The 23792-nt window shown below is 44.9% G+C and overlaps 1 protein-coding gene across 3 annotated transcripts in view; it reads left to right on the forward strand.

Moving 5' to 3' along the window:
- LOC124774888 (ATP-binding cassette sub-family C member 4-like) overlaps window positions 1-23792 on the forward strand; it is a 365241-nt gene that overhangs the window by 134241 nt on the left and 207208 nt on the right. For all 3 annotated transcript variants that reach the window (XM_047249542.1, XM_047249543.1, XM_047249544.1), the window contains exon 2: window positions 3024-3134. In XM_047249542.1, the coding sequence (XP_047105498.1) occupies window positions 3024-3134 (111 nt within the window). The remainder of the gene's footprint in view (window positions 1-3023; window positions 3135-23792) is intronic.

Consider the following 23792-nt stretch of genomic DNA (forward strand, 5'->3'; position numbering starts at 1 on the left):
TGGACGGTTTTTGCAGGATCGAAACGACTAATCCACTTTCGAAATCACTTATCATTCTGACCGACACATGTTGCTCTTACTGCTTCTCTGCTGACAACACAATACTCCTCGCCTCCTTTTACACTATCAGGTCCGCCTCTGACGACGTCTAGTGGCCAATTCCAGTTTACTAAGGGACGTCCGGATAGTAGTAATTAGGAACTGTATAAATGCCACAGAAAATCGAGGATGACTGCTATATCGAACAATCGTGCATCATTTGAGAATGCCACTGATCAGCATTCACTTGTCGAGAGATATGAGGTTGCAATACGATCACGCTGGAAGTCACCATACACGTCTGAACGCATAAGCTGGGACTTACAATTTGACTGTACTGTATGAAGTTCGGTTAGGCAAGAATGGTCCCATTCGTTCTGTACTGGTAGCTCCAGAGCGAAGTTTACTCGAGAACCTGCTCTCTATAGAAGGTACGAATGTGGTTTGATAAGACTGCTAAAAAAGCAAGGAAAATGTTTGTGTTTTAAATAACACCTTACTTCTCGACATAGTTTCCTTTGACGGATATACACTTAGTCCAGCGATTCTCCAGCCTTTTCGTCCCATCGGAAAAATAGTTTCCGTCAAATTCTGCAAAATAATTGTTGACTGCATCTGTTGCTTCCCCATTTGATGAAAATTTCTTCCCAGTAATCGAAAGCTTCAAGTCGGAGAACAGAAAGTCACTTCGACTTACGTCTGGTGAAAAGGTGAATTAGGAACCAATTATCCTGATAAAAGAGTATTGCTTTGCTTGCCGAACTGGGTCTTTTTTCGGCCAACGCAAGTTTCAAACGATCCAACACTGAAATATAATAGGGTCCAGCTATCGTTCTTTTTCCAGAGGATTATTCCTTGGGAATCCGAAAAAACAATGGCCAAAGTGGTCTTTGCCTTCTGCGGTGCACTTACACCAGCCTTTGTCCATTGTTTTGAATGGCGTTTTGAATCTGGTGTGTAATGACGGGTTCAGGTTTCATCAACAGTCACAAATTGGCGCAAAAAATCTGGTGGACTGCAATTAAACAACGCCCGCACATTGTGTTGAAATGTGATGGATGCGCTTTCGATCATCTATAAGTGATTGTGTCACCCTCCTCGCACACAGTTGCTTCACAGCCAATTCTCTGTGCAGAATATTAGGCACCTGGTCCTTGAAGATGCCTATAGTCTCAGCAATCTCGAAAATTTATATTTGGCGGTCTAGCATTACCATATAATGGATTTTGTCAATAATTTCCTTTGTGGTGACTTCAGTTGACGGTCAGAGCACGCTTCTACTTCTGTGCTTATCCGACCATGTTTAAGTTCATTAATCCAAAAGTAAATGATCTTCAATGGTGCTGCAGAGTTCACGTGAACATAGTCGAATTCTGTTTCGATTCCTTCAAATGAAATGTTTAATAACAGCACGAATCTCGATTTTCTCCATTGCCAATCGCAGGGGACACACAGACCAATCCAGACGGCTGTCTACAGTGACCAGTACGCTGTACACCGTAGAATTTTTTTTTACTATTTTTGGAATAATCAAGCTTACTAACCATAAAGACACAACAAAACTGTTCGATGCTTTCATGTAAATTTACCAGACTTGACAGACCACCCTCGCATAAAGAAACAACTGGGCAGTAACTGAAAAAAAAGTTTCATACATACGGAAATGGTACAGATATGTTTTACAGTGGTGCTATGAGTTTCTAAAACAACGGAACCAATGAACAGGAAGGCCAAAAATCAAAGGAAAAGAAAGGCCAAAGCTTAAAGCTTAACATGTCGTAGAGAGGAGAATATTAAAGAGAGAATGAGCAAACGCTCGAACTAAAAAAGCACACGACAAAGAATCGCATGTGGTCTTCTCAAAGAAGCTAACTTTTTATTTGCTATAATAGATTTAGGGAAATTACTGAAGCAGTAAGTATAGATTTCCGGGCAGTATTCTGAAACACACTCCTCCAGAACACTAGTCGTGTAGTATAACTACATAGCTTTTTAATATTTTTACTGATCCTGTTTTCTCTCATTTAAGTTGAAGATCGTGTGTCCTGAAAATTGGATTCTTGAAATCTTATGTTTGGTACCACAGTGTAGCTCGCCATGTAACCATTCACAGAAGATTTTGCGAAAGGTCTGACCGAACGAGCTGGATCACGTTGTTTCTTCTCGTCCTTGAGATACGCGTAAATGTTCTGTGGATCGTTAAACGACGAGCTGCACTGTGTTACTGGGTACGAGACTTCAAGAATCCTGCGTTGAAGACAGACGATTTTCAAATTGAATTAAAGGCAATAGAACCAGAAAATTTTGAAAAGCGTTTGATGCTTACTGTATATGTTCCTTTGACCTTTGTCGGGTGCAGTTATATTCGCCGTCGTTCCACGATCGCTCTTATCTCAGGCTGTAAAAGTTTTTGTAGTCACAGCACGACTATAGCATGAAACTGCAAGTAGAGGAACTCATTTTCGTTTTGGTACGCGTATACTCGTAACTCTCTCCAAGCAGTTTCAGTGCAGTGACGCAAAACACGCCATCTGATCTGTTACTGAATGTTTCAAGGCGAGCTACTGCTTCTCAGAAGTACCCGAACTCCTTCATAAACTGTTGTCGGTTGCTTCTCCTTATTGTAGTGGCTTAGACGAGTGTATTAAATACGTGAAAAAATGTTAGTGTATGAAACGATGTTTCACTATTAAATCAGCCGACATTGATTGCAAAGTAATTCGCGCTTTATAAAAGTGTGAGTAGTGTCGAAGTGTGAGTAATGCCTGTGCGTTCTTAGAAATTAGAAGAAAGGTCAGCGTTGGACGTAATATTGATGGTTTATTGATAGCAAAATCGATTTTCAGTCACATAGTGATCATCTTCGGTGCTGTGGTGTACAAATTAAACTCATAGGCACTGGTACGAAGTTATTATCAGTAATTAAAGCTAAGAAACGATCATTGTATATAGCTAATGTATTTGTTGTTTTTGTGACGTTTCAGGTGGATGAAAGACCTCTTTGTTCTGGGTTCAAAAAAGGATCTTGAAGTGGATGACTTATACGATACTCTTGATGGAGACTTCTCTGAAGATCTTGGCCAGAAACTGGAAGAGTGAGTACCTTCATCATAATAACTCTAAAACAAAAAAAGAAAAAAGATGCACTCGAAGAAACTATCCGAATGGGACGGAAATCGGTAGATGTTACGTACACGTACAGACAAAGAAATGATTACAGTTTCAGAAAAATTGGATGATTTTTCAAGAGAAAGATCTTCACAAACTGACCAAGTTAATAACGTGTTGTTCCACCACTGGCTTACGCAAGCAGTTCTGTCGAACTAGCGCGTTAGATCGTCAAAATCCCGAGCTGGTTTGATATTCCTGACCACAATTCTTCAAACGTTTTCAGTTGGGGAGACATCCGGCGACCTTACTGACGAAGGTAGGGCTTGACAAGCACTGAGACAAACAGTACAAAGTGTCGCCATGTGTGGGCGGGCGTTATCTAGCTGAAATGTAAGTCCAGGACGGCTTGCGACGAAGGGCAACAAAATGGGGCGTAGGGTAACGTGGACGTACCGCTGTGTTGTAAGCGTGCCGCGGATGACAACCAGAGAGATCCTGCTGTGAAAAGAAATGGTATCCCGGACCATGACTCCTGGCTTTCGGGCCGTATGGTGGGCACCAATTAGGTTGTTGTGACAGTGCTGTCCGGGGCGTCTCCGACATGTGTTCGCTGGTCATTGGGGTTCATTTCGAAATGGGGCGCATCGCTGAAGACGACTCTACACCAGTCAATGAAAATCCAGGCTGAAGACATGTCTCGAGTCGCCCCAGACAGCAGTGTCGCCCGCCACACGGCCTGAGAACCAGGAATGATGCTCTGGAGTGATATTTCTTTTCATAGCAGAATTGCTTTGGTTGTCACCCACATCATCCTCACAGTACAATGGTACGTCGACGTTATTCTACGCCCCGTTTTGTTGCTCCTCGTGGCAAGCAATCCGGTGGATACATTTCAGCAAGATAAAGCCCGCCCGCACACGGCGGGAGTTTCTGCTGCTTGTCTTCGCGCTTTCCAAGTCCTGCCTTGGTCAGCGAGGTCGCCGGACCTCTCTCCAATTGTAAACGTTTGGATCATCATGGCCAGGATCGTCCAAACATCGGGGATTTTGAAGATCTAAAGCCCCACTTGGACAAAATGTGGCACATTGTCACCCAGGAGGACATCCAACAACTCGTATCAATCACCGACAAGCCGAATAACTGCTTGCATGAGGACCAGAGGTGTACCAACGCCTTACTGACTCAGTTTGAGAAGCTCTTTCTTTGACATATCATACAGTTTTTCTCTGAAATTGTTATCACTTATTTATCTGAACATTTACAACATACCTACCAATATCCGCCCCAGTCGAACAATTTCTCCGTGGTTCCTAGTTTCTTTTAAGGTTTAACGGTTTGAGATGCAACTGAAGCCACGTCATCGCATCAAATGATGTCTCACAATATTGTTTGTGGGATTCAGCTACGTGCAGGGTGTTGCCAACCTCTTGACGTCAAAGTTACACAGGCCTTGGAGGATTCTAAATTGAATACTTTGAGGTGACGAAAAAATAGAAGGAATTGTAGGCTACGCGAGGTGCTGAATGTGCGATGCGCACAAAGTACAAAGTACTTGTTTATAAATAAAGTTGTTTCGTTTCGTAGCAAACAAGTGCCTGCCGCATTCGATGTCTACGCAGTACCTTGAAAAACGCGGCATGAGACGGATAAGGCAGGCCGCCCTTAATACACAGGTGTGCAAAACTTAAGGACCAATGTAACTTTCGCTTGATTTGTCATTGCCAAGCAACATAGCTTGATGAATCCTGAACCATACATAGAAAGAACTAAAATATAGTGTAATGTAGTGTAATAGTATAGTACAGTATAGAAGGTATCTGAAAGAAATCCGCATTGAGACGTACAGAAATTGCCCTTTATTCAAAAACAATGATTACACTGTAGTCACCGCGATTTATGGTGGACCCCAGGATTATTTATTTATGTATTCTTTACAATTATAGACGATTATCTGAAAAGCTAAACTAGGCCATACAAATCATATTTTCTTGGATGATAATAAATTTTTTCATTAACCATTTATTCTCCTAGTTAATTAAAAAAAACTAATGCTATAAATGTGCTAAAACTACTACTACTTTCCTACTAAAACCTACCGTAAAACTTTTTATATCACTTACACAGCTATTGATGGTATTGTCAGCACAGTGCCCGCATCTCGTGGTCGTGCGGTAGCGTTCTCGCTTCCCACGCACGGGTTCCCGGGTTCGATTCCCGGCGGGGTCAGGAATTTTCTCTGCCTCGTGATGGCTGGGTGTTGTGTGCTGTCCTTAGGTTAGTTAGGTGTAAGTAGTTCTAAGTTCTAGGGGACTGATGACCATAGATGTTAAGTCCCATAGTGCTCAGAGCCATTTTTTGTCAGCACAGTAGAATCAGTTCTGTTTTTGTTAACTTATTATGGCGCATTTAACGCTTAGAAGATTGTTTCCGCTACTGGATCCGCCCCCTTGCTCGTCTTAGCGTAGCAACCCGACGTCTCATGGACTTAACGAGTCGTTGGAGGTTCCCTGCAGAAAAACTGAGCCATGCTGCTTCTGACCTCTCGATTGTGTCCCACAAACGTTCGATGGGGTTCATGAAGAGCAATCTGGCTGGCTGGCCAAATCACTCGCTCGAATTGTCTAGAATGCTCTTCAAACGAATGGCGAACAATTGCGGTCCAGTGACATGGCTCCTTGTCATCCATAAAAATGCCACCGTTGTTTGGGAACGTGAATGGCTGGAAATGGTCTCCAAGTAACCGAACATAACCATTTCCAGTCAATGATCTGTTCAGTTGGACCAGAGGACACAGTAGTCCATTCCATGTAAACACAGCCCACGCCAATGTGGAGCCACCACCAGCTCGCGCAGCGCCTTGTTGACAACCTGGGTCCATGGCTTTGTGGGGTCTGCGCCACACACGATCCCTACCGTCAGCTCTTACCAACTGAAATCGGGAATCATCTGACTTGGCCACTGTTTCTCGGTTGTCGAGGGTCCAACCGACATCGTCACGAGCCTAGAAGAGGCATTGCAGGCGACTTCCTGATGTTAGCAAAGGCACCCGTCTCGGTCGCCCCGCCACAGCCCATTAACGCAAAATTTCGCCGCACTGACCTAAAGGATACGTCCGTCGTACGTCCCACATTGGCTTCTGCGGTTACATCACGTAGTGTTGCTTGTCTGTTAGCACTGACTACTGTACGCAAACGCCGCTGCTCTCGGTCGTTAAGTGAAGGCCTTCGGCCACTGCGTTGTCTGTGGCGAGAGGTAACGCCCGAATTTTGCTATTCTGTGCACACTCTTGAGACTGTGGATCTCGGAACGTTGAATTCCCTAACGATTTCCGAAATGAAATGACGCATGCGTCGAGCTCGAACTAGTATTCCGCGTTCAGAGTGCTAATTTCCGTCGTTCGGCCATAATCACGTCAGAAACCTTTTCACGTGAATCACCTGAGTGCAAACGTCAGCTCGGGCAGTGCGCTGCCCTTTTACACCCTGTGTAAGCGACACTGCCGCCATCTGTATACCTGCATATCGGTATTACACGACTTTTGTTTACTCAGTGTATGTCGCCTAGCTGGAATGTCAGCACGCTGACTTGCGGTTCAACGCAGCGTGGAGGTTTCCTTGGCGTTCCTCGGCACTGCGGCTGTAGCATCGCCCAAGGTGCTCCAGGCAGACTCCCTCGTCATTGCTGTCCGGAGCTCGTGCTTCTAGTCGCTAGCGTTGCCACCTCTGAGTCACGGGGTCCCGGGTTGAGGATTTTCTCTGCCCGGGGACTGAGTGTTTGTGTTGTCCCTATCATTTCATCATCATCATCATCATTTGTGACAGTGGCTACATTGGACTGCTTAAAAAATTGGTTCTGTAAAAAAAAATTTGGACATTTTACGGGCGCTGATGACCGCGCAGTTGAAAGCGCCACAAACCAAACATCATCATCGTCAGTGCTGGTTTGGAACCTAACGTCCTTAATGCCTGACAACCATTACCTGCCGCGTCTGCGCAGTCTCTCATTACGAGCTGTGGAATGCCCACACTGTCGCAGGCGAAAAGTATTTATTATTCATGTGTCTTTCTGTTTTGGACAGATTTGTAACATACGGGCCGTGACCGGTGAGGTAATATATCAGTCCACTCAATGGGTTAATAAATGTCAGTTTTTGTCTCTCCCTAATGTTAGGTAGAAATTAGCATATTGTTCTGCCTGTGCCTGGAGTGACCCATTCATTCTGCCATAATCGTAATATGCGATCTTTTATTAAGCTTTTCGTATTGGCCTCAGTTCGAAGTACTCTTCTTACTTCCATTTCATTGCCTTTTTAAACCAATAAATGGCACCCCTTGCCACGCGGGATCAGCCGTGCGGTCTAAGGCGCTGCAGTCATGGACTGTGCGGCTGGTCCTGGCGGAGGTTCGAGTCCGCCCTCGGGCATGGGTGTGTGTGTTTGTCCTTAGGATAATTTAGGTTAAGTAGTGTGTAAGCTTAGGGACTGATGACCTTACCAGTTAAGTCCCATAACATTTCACACACATTTGAACATTTTTTTTGGCACCCCTTTTCCTTAGCCGGCCGCGGTGGCCGTGCGTTTCTAGGCGCTCCAGTCCGGAGCCGCGCTGCTGTTACGGTCGCAGGTTCGAATCCTGCCTCGGGCATGGGTGTGTGTGATGTCCTTAGGTTAGTTAGGTTTAAGTAGTTCTAAGTTCTAGGGGACTAATGACCACAGCAGTTGAGTCCCATAGTGCTCAGAGCCATTTTGAACCCCTTTTCCTAATTTCCAAGTGCAGTGCATATTCCTAGAATTACTAACGATGCATCACTGGGAGGGATACAGTAGGCGCCCGTTAATCTTAGTAACACTCCTCCTTGAAGTCTTCTCACTTATGAGGCTGCCTTCTCAACCTGCAATCTATTAGTCCAAACGCTCGTAAAATATCCTACGACTAACCCTAATACAGATTGTGGTAAGCTCTGATTGTTTTCAAGAGAAGCCGAAATAGGCTGTCTGCTATGGTTATAATGTTGTTCATCACGTTTGAACCTTTTCTGCCTGCCTTCTCTATATGATGTGCAAAGTTACGACGTTCGTCCAGGAATACTTCTAGATACACTATTTCATCAAAAGGTATCCGGACACCTGGCTGAAAATGACATACAAGTTCGTGGCGCCCCCATCGGTAATGTTGCAATTCAGTGTGGTTTACATCGAGGGCGGCTTGCACCCCTTGTTGTTTTGCGTGGCACTATCACAGCACAGGCCTACATTGAGGTTTTAAGCACTTTCTTGCTTCCCACTGTTGAAGAACAATTCGGGGATGGCGATTGCATCTTTCAACACGATCGAGCAGCTGTTCATAATGCACGGCCTGTGGCAGAGTGATTACACGACAATGACATCCCTATAATGGACTGGCCTGCACAGAGTCCTGACCTGAATCCTACAGAACACATTTGGGATGTATTGGAACGCCGACTTCGTGCCAGGCCTCACGTCGACCGACATCGATACCTCTCCTCGGTGCAGCACTCCGTGAAGAATGGACTGCCATTCCCCAAGAAACCTTCCAGCACCTGAATGAACGTATGCCTCCGTCAGTGGAAACCGTCGTCAAGACTAAGGGTGGCCCAATACCATATTGAATTCCAGCATTACCGATGGAGGGCGCCACGAACTTGTAAGTCATTTTCAGCCAGGTGTCCGGATACTTTTGATCACGTAGTGTATCTATATATGTATTTTTGAATATCGTCGTCCATTCGACCAACACATTTCTCCCAACGAAAGACCAGTTTCTTGACGCCGTCACTGTAGAATCTTTGACTTTGTTGACTGAGCCACAACCGCACCTCTGCTTGCATCGCTTCATCACTATCAAAGTGAAGTCCTCAAAGGTGTTCTTTAAGTTTTGGAAACAGATGAAAATCGAATGGGGTCAAGTCTGGACTGTATGCGGGGTGACAGATGACAGCAAAACCAAGGCGTCCGATTGGTGCAGATGTCGTAGCGCTCGCGTGTGATCTGGCAGTATCATGCTGAAGGAGCGGGCGTTCCACGTGCCGACAACTCTTCGAATTCGAAACTCGATTTTAGCTCGCTGTTCCTCGTGCACCGACACAGTTACGTCACGCACCCCCATGTTACACGCTACGATTTCGAGCCCTCCAGCGGCAGGAGGTTGCGATTTGCGTCAGCGTAGCTGGAAAGTCGACAGAGTAATATGCATGACATGTAATACCTCCACCGATATTAAGAACACATCAAAATTCGAAGTCATTGCTTTCCAGCATGCCCTCGTAAATATCTAATGAGTAACATAAGACGTGTATTACTTCAGCAGGAATCCCGCCCGGTCTCGGAGATTTTTTCTTTTTCAGTCTTACAACTATTTGCCTAAATTCATCTTGTGCGAAGGGGTACGCAAGTGTATTGTTTCTATAGAGTTCCCATAACATTTTTCGTAACCTACGCTGATTTTCTGTCTCGCCTTCTTCTTCGTCGTCAGCAAGCAGTGTTTCCATTAGCAGTACCGCAAGCTGGCTGTGACAAACTTTCTATTACCGTGCCGTCATTCCTTTTGAGTGGATAAGGCTGTTAGTGATCGTATTTTCTCGCAGACTATCTTGTATATCTCAAGGCTATACTGAGCGTCATCAGCCTTTAATCTGTTCCGATCTGTGTCCTGTTGGCTACTTCTCTGTAGCAGCTCTTTGTTTTCTGTACGAACTAGCTCTGAGTGGCATTCTATTTACGTCACAGATTGATATCCTTCGTTAGCAAATTTTTGTTTTATTTCTATTAGCAGCGCAGTATTTTCCTCGGGATGAGTGCTGTGGCATTCTACATACAACTGCCCTGTTTCTGCAACCAAATCCTGCTTGCCTGTATCACCCTAACATCGGCCTTTCTATGGTACTTATTGCTCACCTTTTGCCAGAAACTGCTCGCTCTTTCGACGTCTCTCCTCGTGCTCGAAGGTGAGTTATGTTTCTTACAGAGAGGGCTTTTGATGGTGTCATTAGAGTCCGCATTCCTTTCTACCGTTATGAGACACCTACCCACGATCCTTTTTTAAAATCTGCCTTGTTGTTATACGTGTGACACCCATCTCTGTTACCCGTGTACTTTAAACCGCATGTGCACTTGGCTCACACACTGCCGCTTGTTTGATTTTGACTTTTTCCAAAACGAACTCCTTCCTCACAGTGCCCTCAAGTTATGTACTGCCTCTTTATCACCATGTCTTGCTGATGACCAAGATCTTGGCATTCAGCACAGCACCTCAGTACTAGTTTTTCAGTGAAACAGAATGAAGTAGAAGATATATGCTTTGTCGCTTCATGAGAGCTGTTACAATCTCAGGGGTCATTTCAATAGCTTGATGGACCACTTTTCTTCCCATTGGCCCTGTCCTGAATCGTACTGTAAAGCCGCCTTCGAAACTTCGCTTAGCCTGTTCATTTTCAGGTTCTGCATGTATATTGTGGTTTTTAATATATTTGCATCTGTTCAAATGGCTCTGAGCACTATGGGACTTAACTTCTAAGGTCATCAGTCCCCTAGAACTTAGAACTACTTAAACCTAACTAACCTAAGGACATCACACACATCCATGCCTGAGGCAGGATTCGAACCTGCGACCGTAGCGGTCGCGCGGTTCCAGACTGTAGCGCCTTTAACCGCTTGGCCACCACGGCCGGCTATTTGCATCTGTGTCCTGTAGGATGTCTAAAAGTATCATTAAATGTATCTTTTTCTTAGGCTGTTCGCATATCGGCGTCTCTTGCACCTTCTTGTTGTTTATTATCTTCTCTGTGTCACTTTCTGCAGCAGTTTCCAGGATGATTACATTACTGGTTTGCTTGATCTTCATAATACAAATTTTCTCTTTGGTAGTGTTTATTAAAGTCGTTAGTTTTTGTTGCTACTAGGTGGTATCGTTAGCACTGCACCTGTATATGTATGTTCCGTGTGGGTTTAGTGAATTTTCTCTATAAATGTCATTTCTTTTTGTAGTTGGTCCAATTCTTCTTTTAATTGGTTTGCTCTTACTTGTGTCATCTTTTGCCCAAAACATTCATTTTCACTAAATACCATCAAATGTTTATATCGTCGGTGTACAACCATTCATCGCTTTTCTAATTATTGCTCCTTTCCTTTCGGCATTTTCATCTGAATTAGCCATGTCAGTTGCTGCCGTTCCTTTTCGGGCAGCCATACTGGCGACATCTGTTTGCCTGTTTGATGATTTATCACGCTGCAGTGCATGGCCTCTCCACGTTAAGCTGCGTTGCTGGTCTCGTACGTAACTGCCGTTACCTTTTGACTATCGAAACTAGGTGGTTTTTGGAAGTTATAAGTCATGTATACAAATATGTAGTTGGATTTTGAGAACATTTTTACGTTTTCTGGAGTTTCTGCTTTAAACATTCATATTTTGACATTGCTTGTATTAAATTTGAATCCACAGTTGAAACTTCAAAGTAATAGTAATTATAGGAAAAAATTGAAAAATGTTCGAGTATACAAATAAAACCTCGGCGAGTAAACAAATGATCTTCCTGTTAATTTTTGTTTTATAGCTCATTTAAATGTAAAGAAATACATAAAACACAACAACAAAGCAAAATTTAGCGTTGATAGTGGAGTTCAGTGTCATGAAAATTGAAGTTTGTAGATACACAGTCCAACATTACACTCAGTGGAATCATATATTCTGATTCATTTACTGATAGACCTGCACGACAATCCTTCATAACAGAATCTGCGAAAATAATACGATTAACGTGTAACGTGAACCACGATGGAGTTCTGATCAACTACTGACGTGTCTATGACTTTGTAAACATTTGCTTCACACGTTTCTCCTGTAACGCAAGTTTTGAACACAAAAGACAAAAGCAAACGAAACGCACGGAACAGAAAGAAATTCAACGTCAGGTGACGCCTCCGAAAGAGGACACTATAACAAATGTTGTAAAAACGAGGAATTTTTCCAGTGATACAGCTGCTACCATGTAGCAAAATCTACCAAGCCTGCAGACCTGACTGACTTTTGCAGAAGCTGTAATTACACTGCTGGCCATTATAATTGCTACACCACGATGATGACGTGCTACAGACGCGAAGTTTAGCCGACAGGAAGAAGATGCTGTGATATGCAAATGATTAGCTTTTCAGAGCACTCACACAAGGTTGGTGCCGGTGGCGACACCTACAACGTGCTGACATGAGGAAAGTTTCCATCCGATTTCTCATACACAAACAGCAGTCGACCGGCGTTGCCTGGTGAAACGTTGTTGTGATGCCTCGTGTAAAGAGGAGTAATGCGTACCATCAGGTTTCCGACTTTGATAAAGGTCGGAGTGTAGCCTATCGCGATTGCGGTTTATCGTGTCGCGACATTGCTGCTCGCGTTGGTCGAGATCCAATGGCTGTTAGCAGAATATGGAATCGGTGGGTTGAGGAGGGTAATAGGGAACGCCGAACTGGATCGTAACAGACTCGTATGACTAGGAGTCGAGATGACAGGCATCTTATCCGCGTGGCTGTAACGCATCGTGCAGCCACGTCTCGATCCCTGAGTCAACAGATGGGGACGTTTGCAAGACAACAACCATCTGCACGAACAGTTCGACGACGTTTGCAGCAGCATGGACTATCAGCTCGGAGATCATGGCTGCGGTTACCCTTGACGCTGCATCACAGACAGGAGTGCCTGCGATGGTGTACTCAACGACGGACCTGGGAGCACGAATGGCAAAACTTCATTTTTTTGGATGAATCCAGGTTCTGTTTACAGCATCATGATGGTCGCATCCGTGTTTGGCGACATCACGGTGAACGCACATTGGAAGCGTGTATTCGTCATCGCCATACTGGCGTATCACCCGGCCTGAAGGTATGGGGTGCCATTGGTTACACGTCTAGGTCACCTCTTGTTCGCATTAACTGCACTTATGAACTGTGAATGTTACATTTCAGATGTGTTACGACCCGTGGCTCTACCCTTCATTCGATCCCTGCGAAACTCTACATTTCAGCAGGATAATGCACGACGGCATGTTGCAGGTCCTGTACGGGCCTTTCTGGATACAGAAAATGTTCGACTGCTGCCCTGGCCAGCACATTCTCCAGATGTCTCACCAATTGAAAACGTCTGGTCAATGGTGGCCGAGCAACTGGCTCGTCACAATACGCCAGTCACTACTCTTGATGAACTGTGGTGTCGTGTTGAAGCTGCATGGGCGGCTGTACCTGTACACGCCATCCAAGCTCTGTTTGACTCGATGCTCAGGCGTATCAAGGCCGTTATTACGGCGAGAGGTGGTTGTTGTGGGTACTGATTTCTCAGGATGTATGCACCCAAATAGCGTGAAAACGTAATCACATGTCAGTTGTAGTATATTTGTCCAATGAATACCAGTTTATCATCTGCATTTCTTCTTGGTGTAGCAATTTTAATGGCCAGTGGTGTAATACGTTTGACACCGCGAAAAATCAGCGTAACCGGCAAAATGTAATATCACGTCGGTCGCAAATCCCATTCCCGCATGCGCCGTAATATGACGTCAGCCACGTAACACTGATTATATTCGGTAGCATATACGTCTGTCGCATGCCACTGAGGAGCCAGTGGCGGCGCCGCGGGCGTCGGCTTGTGTGTCTGGCGCAGCGGGCGGCCGTGTGATGACGCAGCGGCGCCGCGACGCCGAGGACCACGTAGTCCGCCCCTCTCTCAGCGGCTGACGCAGCGCAGACAGCGACGCACGGCGGGAGAGCGGAGGGCCCTTCACGCTGCCGGCGACCGGTCGCGCTTAAAACTTTAAAAACGCTTCTCCTGTCTTGTTTACACTTAACGTCTCCTCCGGAACAAAATCGACAAATGTAAGGGTAATTTCCGGAGTATCCCAAGGGAGAGTGTGATAAGATGGTTACTGTTTACGTTGTACATAAAGCATCTACAAGGACGACGGTACAAACCCACGTCCTGTCGTCCTCATTTAGGTTTTCCGTGACTTCCCTAAATCGCTTCTGGCAAATGCCGGGATGGTGCCTTCGAAAGAGCACGCCCGAATTCCATCCCCGTCCTCGCCTAACCCGATTGGACCGATGACCTCGCTGTTAAGTCCCCTCCCTGAAATCGACCAACCAACCAATGATCTAGAAGGAAGCATAGGATACCCTTTAAATTCCTCCGTCAACCATCAAACAGTTTGTCAAATTCTACTGTGTTTGCCACACATCTGATCGAGTACAGTGCTGTATGAGGTGTTTCTCAAGCATAAGCCGACCGCTGTGGCCGAGCGGTTCCAGGCGCTTCAGTCCGAAATCGCGCTGCTGCTACGGTCGCGGGTTCGAATCCTACCTCGGGCATGGATGTGTGTCATGTCTTTAGATTAGTTAGGTTTACGTAGTTCTAAGCCTAGCGGACTCAGGCGCGCGGGATTAGCCGAGCGGTCTAGGGCGCTGCAGTCATGGACTGTGCGGTTGATCCCGGCGGAGGTTCGAGTCCTCCCTCGGGCATGGGTGTGTGTGTTTGTCCTTAGGATAATTTAGGTTAAGTAGTGTGTAAGCTTAGGGACTGATGACCGTCCCAGTTAAGTCCCATAAGATTTCACGCACATTTGAACATTTGAACATCTAGGGGACTGATGACCTCAAATGTTAAGTCCCATAGTGCTTACAGCCATTTGAACCATTTTTTAATCTCAAGCATAGATAGTTTTTGACATCTTTGCGCCGGCCGCAGTGGTCTCGCGGTTCTAGGCGCGCAGTCCGGAACCGTGCGACTGCTACGGTCGCAGGTTCTAATCCTGCCTCGGGCATGGATGTGTGTGATGTCCTTAGGTTAGTTAGGTTTAAGTAGTTCTAAGTTCTAGGGGACTGCTGACCACAGCAGTTGAGTCCCATAGTGCTCAGAGCCATTTTGACATCTTCGCGAGAAATTTTCACTGAGATAAAATTTGACGAGATTTAGGTCCCCTAGAACTTAGAACTACTTAAACCTAACTAACCTAACGACATCACACACATCCGTGCCCGAGGCAGGATTCGAACCTGCGACCGTAGCAGCAGCGCGGTTCCGGACTGAAGCGCCTAGAACCGCTCGGCCACTCCGGCCGGCTGAATATGTTTATTGACAAACGGTTTTATTGCATATAAACGTAGATTTCTGCGGCCATTATCACAGTCAACAGAATTTTTGTGGATTTATGATCGCATTGTCAACATGTAAAACTACCTACGTTTCGGTCGGCAGCAGACATCTTCAAGGAAGCATTTGAAGAAACAGCGCTCCAGTCCGCACCATTGTGCCCATAATGTTGGCTCCGATATGTTGGTGATACCATCTTTTACCTGGCCATGTGCAGAGGAAGAAATTTCCACCAACACCTCAACTATCAGCACAGCAGTACCGAATTCACTATGCAGATAGAAAAGAATGGGGTGCAGTCTTTCTTTGACATCGAAGTTTACAGAAAGCGTGATGCTAAAGTGTGCCATAGAGTATACAGGATGCCAACCAGCACTGACACCACATCCCTCTTCTCATCATCATCCTACTCAGAACAAATCTGCCCTGCTCACTTTAATAAAAAGGGCTCATAGGATCAGCGATAAGGAACATCCAAACAGTGAACTACAAAATCTCAAGTCCATGTTTGCTGCCATTGCTTATGGGGTGACACTAATAGATAAAAGTATGAATGAATGAATGCAACAGAGCAGAGCAGAAGGAAGCACAAAAAATCGCTCTATTACCATACGTTCTAGGTGTCACTAAACGGGTGGGCAAAATTCTCCGCCGAGCAGGCATCAAGCCCATTTAACGAAGCAGCAACAGAATAAGAGATGCTGTTCGCACAACGAAAGATGCAGTTGACAAACTCCATGCTGCTGGAGTTTATGAAATGAGTTGCCAATGTGGATAGTGCCGTGGCGCGCACAGCCAAACAAAACGCAACGGTCGGCTTCGCGGCAGAGTTAAGCGGCGCCTGCAACGTAGTACCGGCGCGTTCCGCCAGCCGGCGCTAGAGGCGTTCCTGCCAAACATTCAATCAGTCTTTTTCCGGCGCGGATGGTCACACTGTGGTATCACCATCCACCAATCAGGGATCGCCAACGGCCGCCAATCATCACTCCGGAATGAGCGGAGGAAGACTGGAGCCGCCGTGTTAAATAGCAGGAACAGGAAGAAAGGGAAGCAGGCGTCTTTCGACCCGCCGCGAACTGCAGCCCGGAAGAGACTTCGCCGCAGCCGGAACTTCCAGGTGCCACGACTTCGCTACGCCGGCCAACGACCCCGGACTCTGTGCCCGTCTACTTCTTCGGCATCCGACGGAGAGCGTCGAGAGAAAACCACACAAAGGAACGTAAATTCAGTTCAGTTGCTAAGATTTCAATTCAATAAGGTGGCAGAATTCTTATTAAATTTCGATAGGAGAAGAAGCTTTTTGTTTTTTGAAGGAAGTTTATATTTTTGTAAAATTAAGCGGTGGGCTTGCTCCACCTAATAAAAATGTTTTGTTCGCACATGTGTGTTAATCTGTGGATATAACAGATAGTGTATGTAGGCGAGACGGAGCGACGCATTAGCACACGGATATCTGAACACGAAAGATGTATCCGACTAAGACAACACACCAAGTCAGCGGTGGCACAACACTAGGATGAGTGCAGCAAAGAGATTGATTTTGGTGAAGCTCGCGTACTGGCGGACAGCCTCTTACTTTCAGGAGGAAGATTAGAGACCCGCCAACATGAACAGAGAAGTGGGTACCGACTTCCGACGTCTTGGTGCCAGCAGTAACAGCGTTACGGGACGACAGATCACATGAGGCAATAAACACGGGCGCACGGGAGACCATGGCGGCGGCAATTACGTCACAACTGCCGCCTGGTTTTCCATTCGCCGATTTCCAGCGATCACAAGCAGTAATGCAAACACCAATCGAAACGTCGAGTTTCCACCAATGAAAAGAAATAAAAGAGACACCAATAAAGAACTTCCAACACCCGTCCCCTTCATCCTTAGCAGCCCATAAGAATTAGACAACAGCCACGTCTGCAGGTATATAAGAAACAAATTTTTATCATTCTGCAGTAAAAAAAGAACCCTGAAGGAGGTCATTTGGAACAGTGACGGAAACGACAGCAGTTCTATATATTGACAACGCGGTCACAAACCCAAAAAAAATTTATTGACTCTTTTATTACAGTTTATCCCTCTGTAAGTGAGTTTGCACAACTATGGAAATTACTATCGAGGAAAAAACAAAGCAGCACTGACCAATACCAAAATGGGAGCGGTATCACATCTTTTCCACCCAGATATTAAGGAAGAAGAGGTTATGAACAAAATCAATATTTTACACATAACATACAACTGGGAATGCAATGAAATAGAAGAAATCGAGGTTCTCGGCTTCTTTCACAGACGATGTGGGCTATACTGTATTTTAATGAACTGTCATTAGAGGACCAAGTGGAAGAAGATAAATTTTCACATACTTGTCTTCTTTTTCAGTGTAAGACGAAGTAACTGTTAATAAGTTATGAAAAGTTTCACTGTCCATCTGCAGAAAACTGATGTAATCACAAGGTTCTGTTAACAGTTTCGTGTGTGAACCTTTCTGTCATTTTAAATCATCCTCTGAACCAGCGTCTTACTTTCTTCCTCGCCTTAAACAGGGTGCCAGAACCAATGTTAGAAATGCTTCATCTGCATTTGTAGCCATTCTCATTATATAGTGCCAAGCTATAGCACACGCGAGAAGCGTCTGCTTCAAAAGTAAGGCAAAGTTGATGAGCTTTCTTGGTACACGTATAGCCTCGTTTCACACATCCGTGGCTAGATAAGAGCGAATCTCACAGACGAGTTTGCGCTTTCGCGACGGCCTTCACACGTTTATAAAAGTTTCATTGTCCATTCGAAGAAAACTGATGTAATCGTCGGGTTCTGAGAGTAATATTTCCTTTAGAAGATTCTCTTGGGCAAATCTTTCTTTCATTTTAAGCCATTGCTAGGACCAGCGACTTGTTTTCTTCTTCTTGTTGAAGCACAGTGCCAAAGTGTGTGCCACACTGCTTTGTATGCATTGATGGCCATCCTCACTATTTTCAAAATACTCACCCACACGAACAGCGTCTGCTTCAAAGTGAGGTTAAACTGACATACTTTGTTTGTACGTGTACGGGGTTGTCTGAAAAAGGCGCTTTTGATAGACAAGTTAGCTCCTTTATGGGATCCCCAGATACTCTTCACAGACGATGCGGTTGTTTGTAAACAAAGCAGCAGCACCAGAAGACAACATCGATTTGCAGAATGACCTGCACAGGACTGATGAATGGTGCAGCCTCTCTCAGTTGACTCTGAACGTAAATAAATGTAACATATTGCGCATACATAGCAAAAGAAATCCTTTGCTGTATAACTACAGTATTGAGGACAAATTGCTGGAAACAGTGTCTACTGTAAAATATTTAGGAATAACTACACAGAGGGACGTTAAGTGGTCTGACCACAAAAAACAAATAATAGGCAAAACTGATGCCAGACTGTCGTTTATAGGATGAATCTTATGGAAATGTAACTCACCCACGAAGGAAATGGCTTATAACGCTCTTGTCCGACCGATTCTTGAATATTTTTCATCAGTAGGACATATAGAAGAGATAGAGAAGGTCCATCGAAGAGCGGCGTGTTTCGTCACGGAATCGTTTAGTCGCAGCGAGAGCATTACGGAGATGCTCGACAAACTCCATTTGAAGACTTCACAAGAGAGGCGTTGTGCACCACGAAGAAATTTACTACTGAAATTTCGAGGGTAGACTTTCTGGGAAGAGTCGGACATCATAAAAAGTGGCTCTGAGCACTATGGGACTTAACATCTGAGGTCATCAGTCCCCTAGACTTAGAACTACTTAAACCGAACTAACCTAAGGACATGACACACATCCATGCCCGAGGCAGGATTCGAACCTGCGACCGTAGCGGTCACGCGGTTCCAGACTGAAGCGCCTAGGTCATCATATTACTCCCTTCCAACACCTGTCGTGTAATGCTCACAAGTAAAAAATTCGAGAAACACAGAGGCATGCCGATAATCATTTTTCCCACGCGCCATTCACGAGCGGAACAGTTTAGAGGTGGACTCAGTTACTGTTACCAGAAGAACCCTCCGCCACACACCATTAGGTAGCTTGCGGAGTATGATGTCGATGTACAAAACGCGCACTTGGCTGAGTGAGACTTCCACTACTTGTGGGTGCGGTTACTGCTCCACAATAAGGACACGGAGGCGCCGCCAAGACACAGCCGACGCGGCGTCCATCTTGCCCTCCCCTGGGTATTACAAACGGGGGGCATGGTTTTTAATAGGGGGTGTGATCACGCGCTCCTCCGCTGGCCCCAAAGTCGGTGAGGAGTTTCAGTGACGTGGCGTTCCTTTTCTCTACTACCACGGTTGACAACTGCTGGACGTTAGCTGGTGTGTGCGGACGTGCTGCGATGCATCTCCCCAGCGCATCCCGCACGTGCTGGTTGGGATTTAAGTTGGGAAAACGGGCAGGACAGCCCATTCGCCGAATGTCCTCTCATTCCGAGAGCTCCTTCAGCAGCACAGTTCGATGCGGTCGCACATTGCCATCCACAAAAATGAAGTCAGGGCTGAATGCATCCCTGAAACGTAGCGTATAGAGAAGAAGTACAGTGTCACAAGAACACTGGCTGGTGAGTGCAGAGTGTCCATACAGTATTTGGAGATCAGTTGGCTCGTGCAACATTATGCCTCCCCTTACCTTAACAGCTGGGCCACCAAAACGAACATTTTGGACAATGTTCCTGGGTGCATTACGAGTTGCAAACTCTCGCCATATGAGGGCACATCCAGTGTTGTCGAACATGATCGTTTTGCGTTAGAATACTGAAGCTGTAGTTCGAGTCCAGGTCTACGTGATTTTTTTTTTATTCTGTTCTGCCCAATAACGCTGTAGTACACAGATTCTTAAACAATACATAATCCTTCAGCTTCAGCTGAACATAACAATAAGCACCACCGTTTACAATTAAGCAAGACCAGGCGACCACCTAGGGCGCAACATTTTAGGGGTGCCAAAGGGCGGAAGAAATCAGTTGCACATTAAACAGCGAAAACGAATTGAGCAAATCAGGAGAAAAAAAAAGAAAAGAGCGAAAAATTAAAACATTGAAATGTTTTAAAAATCGTACGAACAGTTATCTATTAAGTCCTCACTTACTTCGACGGAAGTAAACACATTGCCTCTACCTACCTAAAAACTACAGCTCCCGCTGCTAGTACGAAACGTAAACAAGCATAACCATGATTCATCTCTGACGATCGCTGTGGCGGCGAACGTGCACTGGCTAGCGATCCTGTTAAGACTTGATACCGAACCTCCCTCACTCCGTCCCTCTTTTGGTTTTTGTAACTTCGAGAGTGCAGCACATAGAAACAAACCTACATTTTGATTTCGTACCGAAATTTCATTGCAATTCTGTACAAGAAGAAACCTGAAGCCAAAAATTTTCTATACGAAAGAAGGAAAATTTCAAGTCCAGTAACTACGCTTGAAGAAATTGTTGAATGAAACAAATGTACTTAACAAAATTTTTTTTCGTAAGGTCTAACGACCACCGTGAACAACTCAAAGGCCTATAAGCAGTCGCCCGTCCCTGATTTAGGACCACGAACTCCAGTGGAAGGGAAAGAAGCGGTGTCTTTACATAAGCACAACAGTCATGCCTCACGAGGATTCGAACCCAGAACCATCTCGGACGAATGATCAGAAGCCAATTGCGTATACCACTGCGCCATGGGGGCGGCTAATAGAAGTTGTGGAACTCTCAAAAGAAAATGCAAACAAGGCGTCATTTATATATTCAATTACAATAAAGTGGATGCTGAAAAAGATGAAATTTATGCTCGGTCAAGAAATACTTCAGTGAAAACGGAAACGAAATAACACCACTATTATCCAGGTGACGTAGTTCGATGCTTCGGCGTGTCTCCCATCAGTACAGCATAATTTCTAAATTCAAGGAAAAATTCCCTCGCATCATAAAACAGTTCCACATTCTATTTGTCCATTTTCTTGTAGTTAAATAAAGTAAGTAATTAATGCCAAATTTGGTAGAACTGGTGTATTTAGTTGAGTTCTAGTTTAAAATGTTCAGCACATTCTTCCTATTTCAGTTATTTTGGGAATTTTGCAAAAATTGAGTGCATTTGTTGTCCTCAATGAGTTTTAAAGGAATGGAGGAAAAAGCATGAAAATTGAGGACTGTCCCCAGAAAATGGGGACATCTGGTTAACTTAATTTAACAATTAAAAGTACAATAGGAGATGTGTATTGTTGTGACGTTCGATGTTGGGGTGGTGGTGGCGGGGGAGAGGATGGAATCAGGGAGACGATTATAATAGAAAAGAGGGGGGCATCATTTTCCATCTCTCGCCTAGGGCGGCAAAACACCTAGCAGCGATCCTGGCAATAAGGAATCAAACATAACAGAAATATTCGTAATCAGCTAAAAATAAATTACTCGCCAGGAGAGAAGTAACTTCAAAACTTAGCAACGTGAAGGCGTTAAACATAATACCATATTTAGCAACGGCAGCCAGGGTATTTTCTCTCTTTTTCCTTCAGAAGAACGAGTATAAATGAATAAAAGAGAAGCAGTGCTGACAATGAAAAGCGTGGAGGGATGTTGTGCATGCTACTTAGCAATCATATACAACCGCTCGCTCACCGATAGATCTGTACCTACAGATTGGAAAATTGCGCAGGTCGCACCAGTGTTTAAGAAGGGTAGTAGGAGTAATCCATCGAACTACAGACCTATATCATTGACCCCTGTTAGCAGTAGGGTTTTGGAGCATATACTGTGTTCAAACATTATGAATCACCTCGAAGGGAGGGATCTGTTGATACGTAATCAGCATGGTTTCAGAAAACATCGTTCTTGTGCAACGCAGCTAGCTCTTTATTCGGACGAAGTAATGGCCGCTATCGACAGGGGATCTCAAGTTGATTCTGTATTTCTAGTTTTTCGGAAAGCTTTTGACACCGTTCCTCACAAGCGACTTCTAATCAAGCTGCGGGTCTATGGTGTATCGTCTCAGTTGTGCGACTGGATTCGTGATTTCCCGTCAGGAAGGTCGCAGTTCGTAGTAATAGACGGCAAATCATCGAGTAAAACTGAAGTAATATCAGGTGTTCCCCAGGGAAGCGTCCTGGGACCTCTGCTGTTCCTGATCTACATAAATGACCTGGGCGACAATCTGAGCAGTTCTCTTAGGTTGTTCGCAGATGATGCTGTAATTTGCCGTCTAGTAAGGTCATCCGAAGACCAGTATCAGTTGCAAAGAGATTTAGAAAAGATTGCTATATGGTGTGGCAGGTGACAGTTGACGCTAAATAACGAAAAGTGTGAGGTGATCCACATGAGTTCCAAAAGAAATCCGTTGGAATTCGATTACTCGATAAATAGTACAATTCTGAAGGCTGTCAATTCAACTAAGTACCTGGGTGTTAAAATTACGAACAACTTCAGTTGGAAAGACCACATAGATAATATTGTGGGGAAGGCGAGCCAAAGGTTGCGTTTCATTGGCGGGACACTTAGAAGAAGCAACAAGTCCACTAAAGAGACAGCTTACACTACACTCGTTCGTCCTCTGTTAGAATATTGCTGCGCGGTGTGGGATCCTTATCAGGTGGGATTGACGGAGGACATCGAAAGGGTGCAAAAAAAGGGCAGCTCGTTTTGTATTATCACGTAATAGGAGAGAGAGTGTGGCAGATATGATACGCGAGTTGGAATGGAAGTCATTAAAGCAAAGACTTTTTCGTCGCGGCGAGATCTATTTACTAAATTTCAGTCACCAACTTTTTCTCCCGAATGCGAAAATATTTTGTTGAGCCCAACCTACATAGGTAGGAATGATCATCAAAATAAAATAAGAGAAATCAGAGCTCGGACAGAAAGGTTTAGGTGTTCGATTTTTCCCGCGTGCTGTTCGGGAGTGGAATGGTTGAGAGATAGTATGATTGTGGTTCGATGAACCCTCTGCCAAGCACTTAAATGTGAATTGCAGAGTAATCATGTAGATGTAGATGTAGATGAGAGAACAGAGTAAATGTTTGAAGGCTTAACATTTTTTGGAACGTTGTTCCAGGAAGAACAGCGAACTGTACAATATTATAACTTATTTTAATACACGCAATCGCGATTGTATTTGAGTTATTTATTTTTAAATGACCCGTTTCGATCTTCTAAGAGATCATCTTCAGATATTACATTGTTTGACGGATGCAGGAACCGATGACGCGGAGCAGGTCCGTCTGTTGAAACACGTATGTAACATAGCAGCGATGGCGAGGCATTGTAGCATCTGTGACCAGAGAGTATGCGCTTGACCGCGCGAGTGTTGCGAGCGGTTCTCAGTCTAGTAGTCTGTCGTTGCGAGTCGGTCAAGTTAGTCGTTGCGAGTCTGTAGCTCCGTCTAGTTGAGAGCAGTATTCAGTCTGTAGTCGTCATGCAGAGCGGTCGGTCAGTAGTAGCAGCCCAGTGCGGTTGTGTGATGTAGGCGGTCGGCAACACTGGTCAAGATGAGGAATAAGGTATACTGTT

The sequence above is a fragment of the Schistocerca piceifrons genome, chromosome 2, assembly GCF_021461385.2.
Source record: "Schistocerca piceifrons isolate TAMUIC-IGC-003096 chromosome 2, iqSchPice1.1, whole genome shotgun sequence".
Lineage (NCBI taxonomy): Eukaryota > Metazoa > Arthropoda > Insecta > Orthoptera > Acrididae > Schistocerca > Schistocerca piceifrons.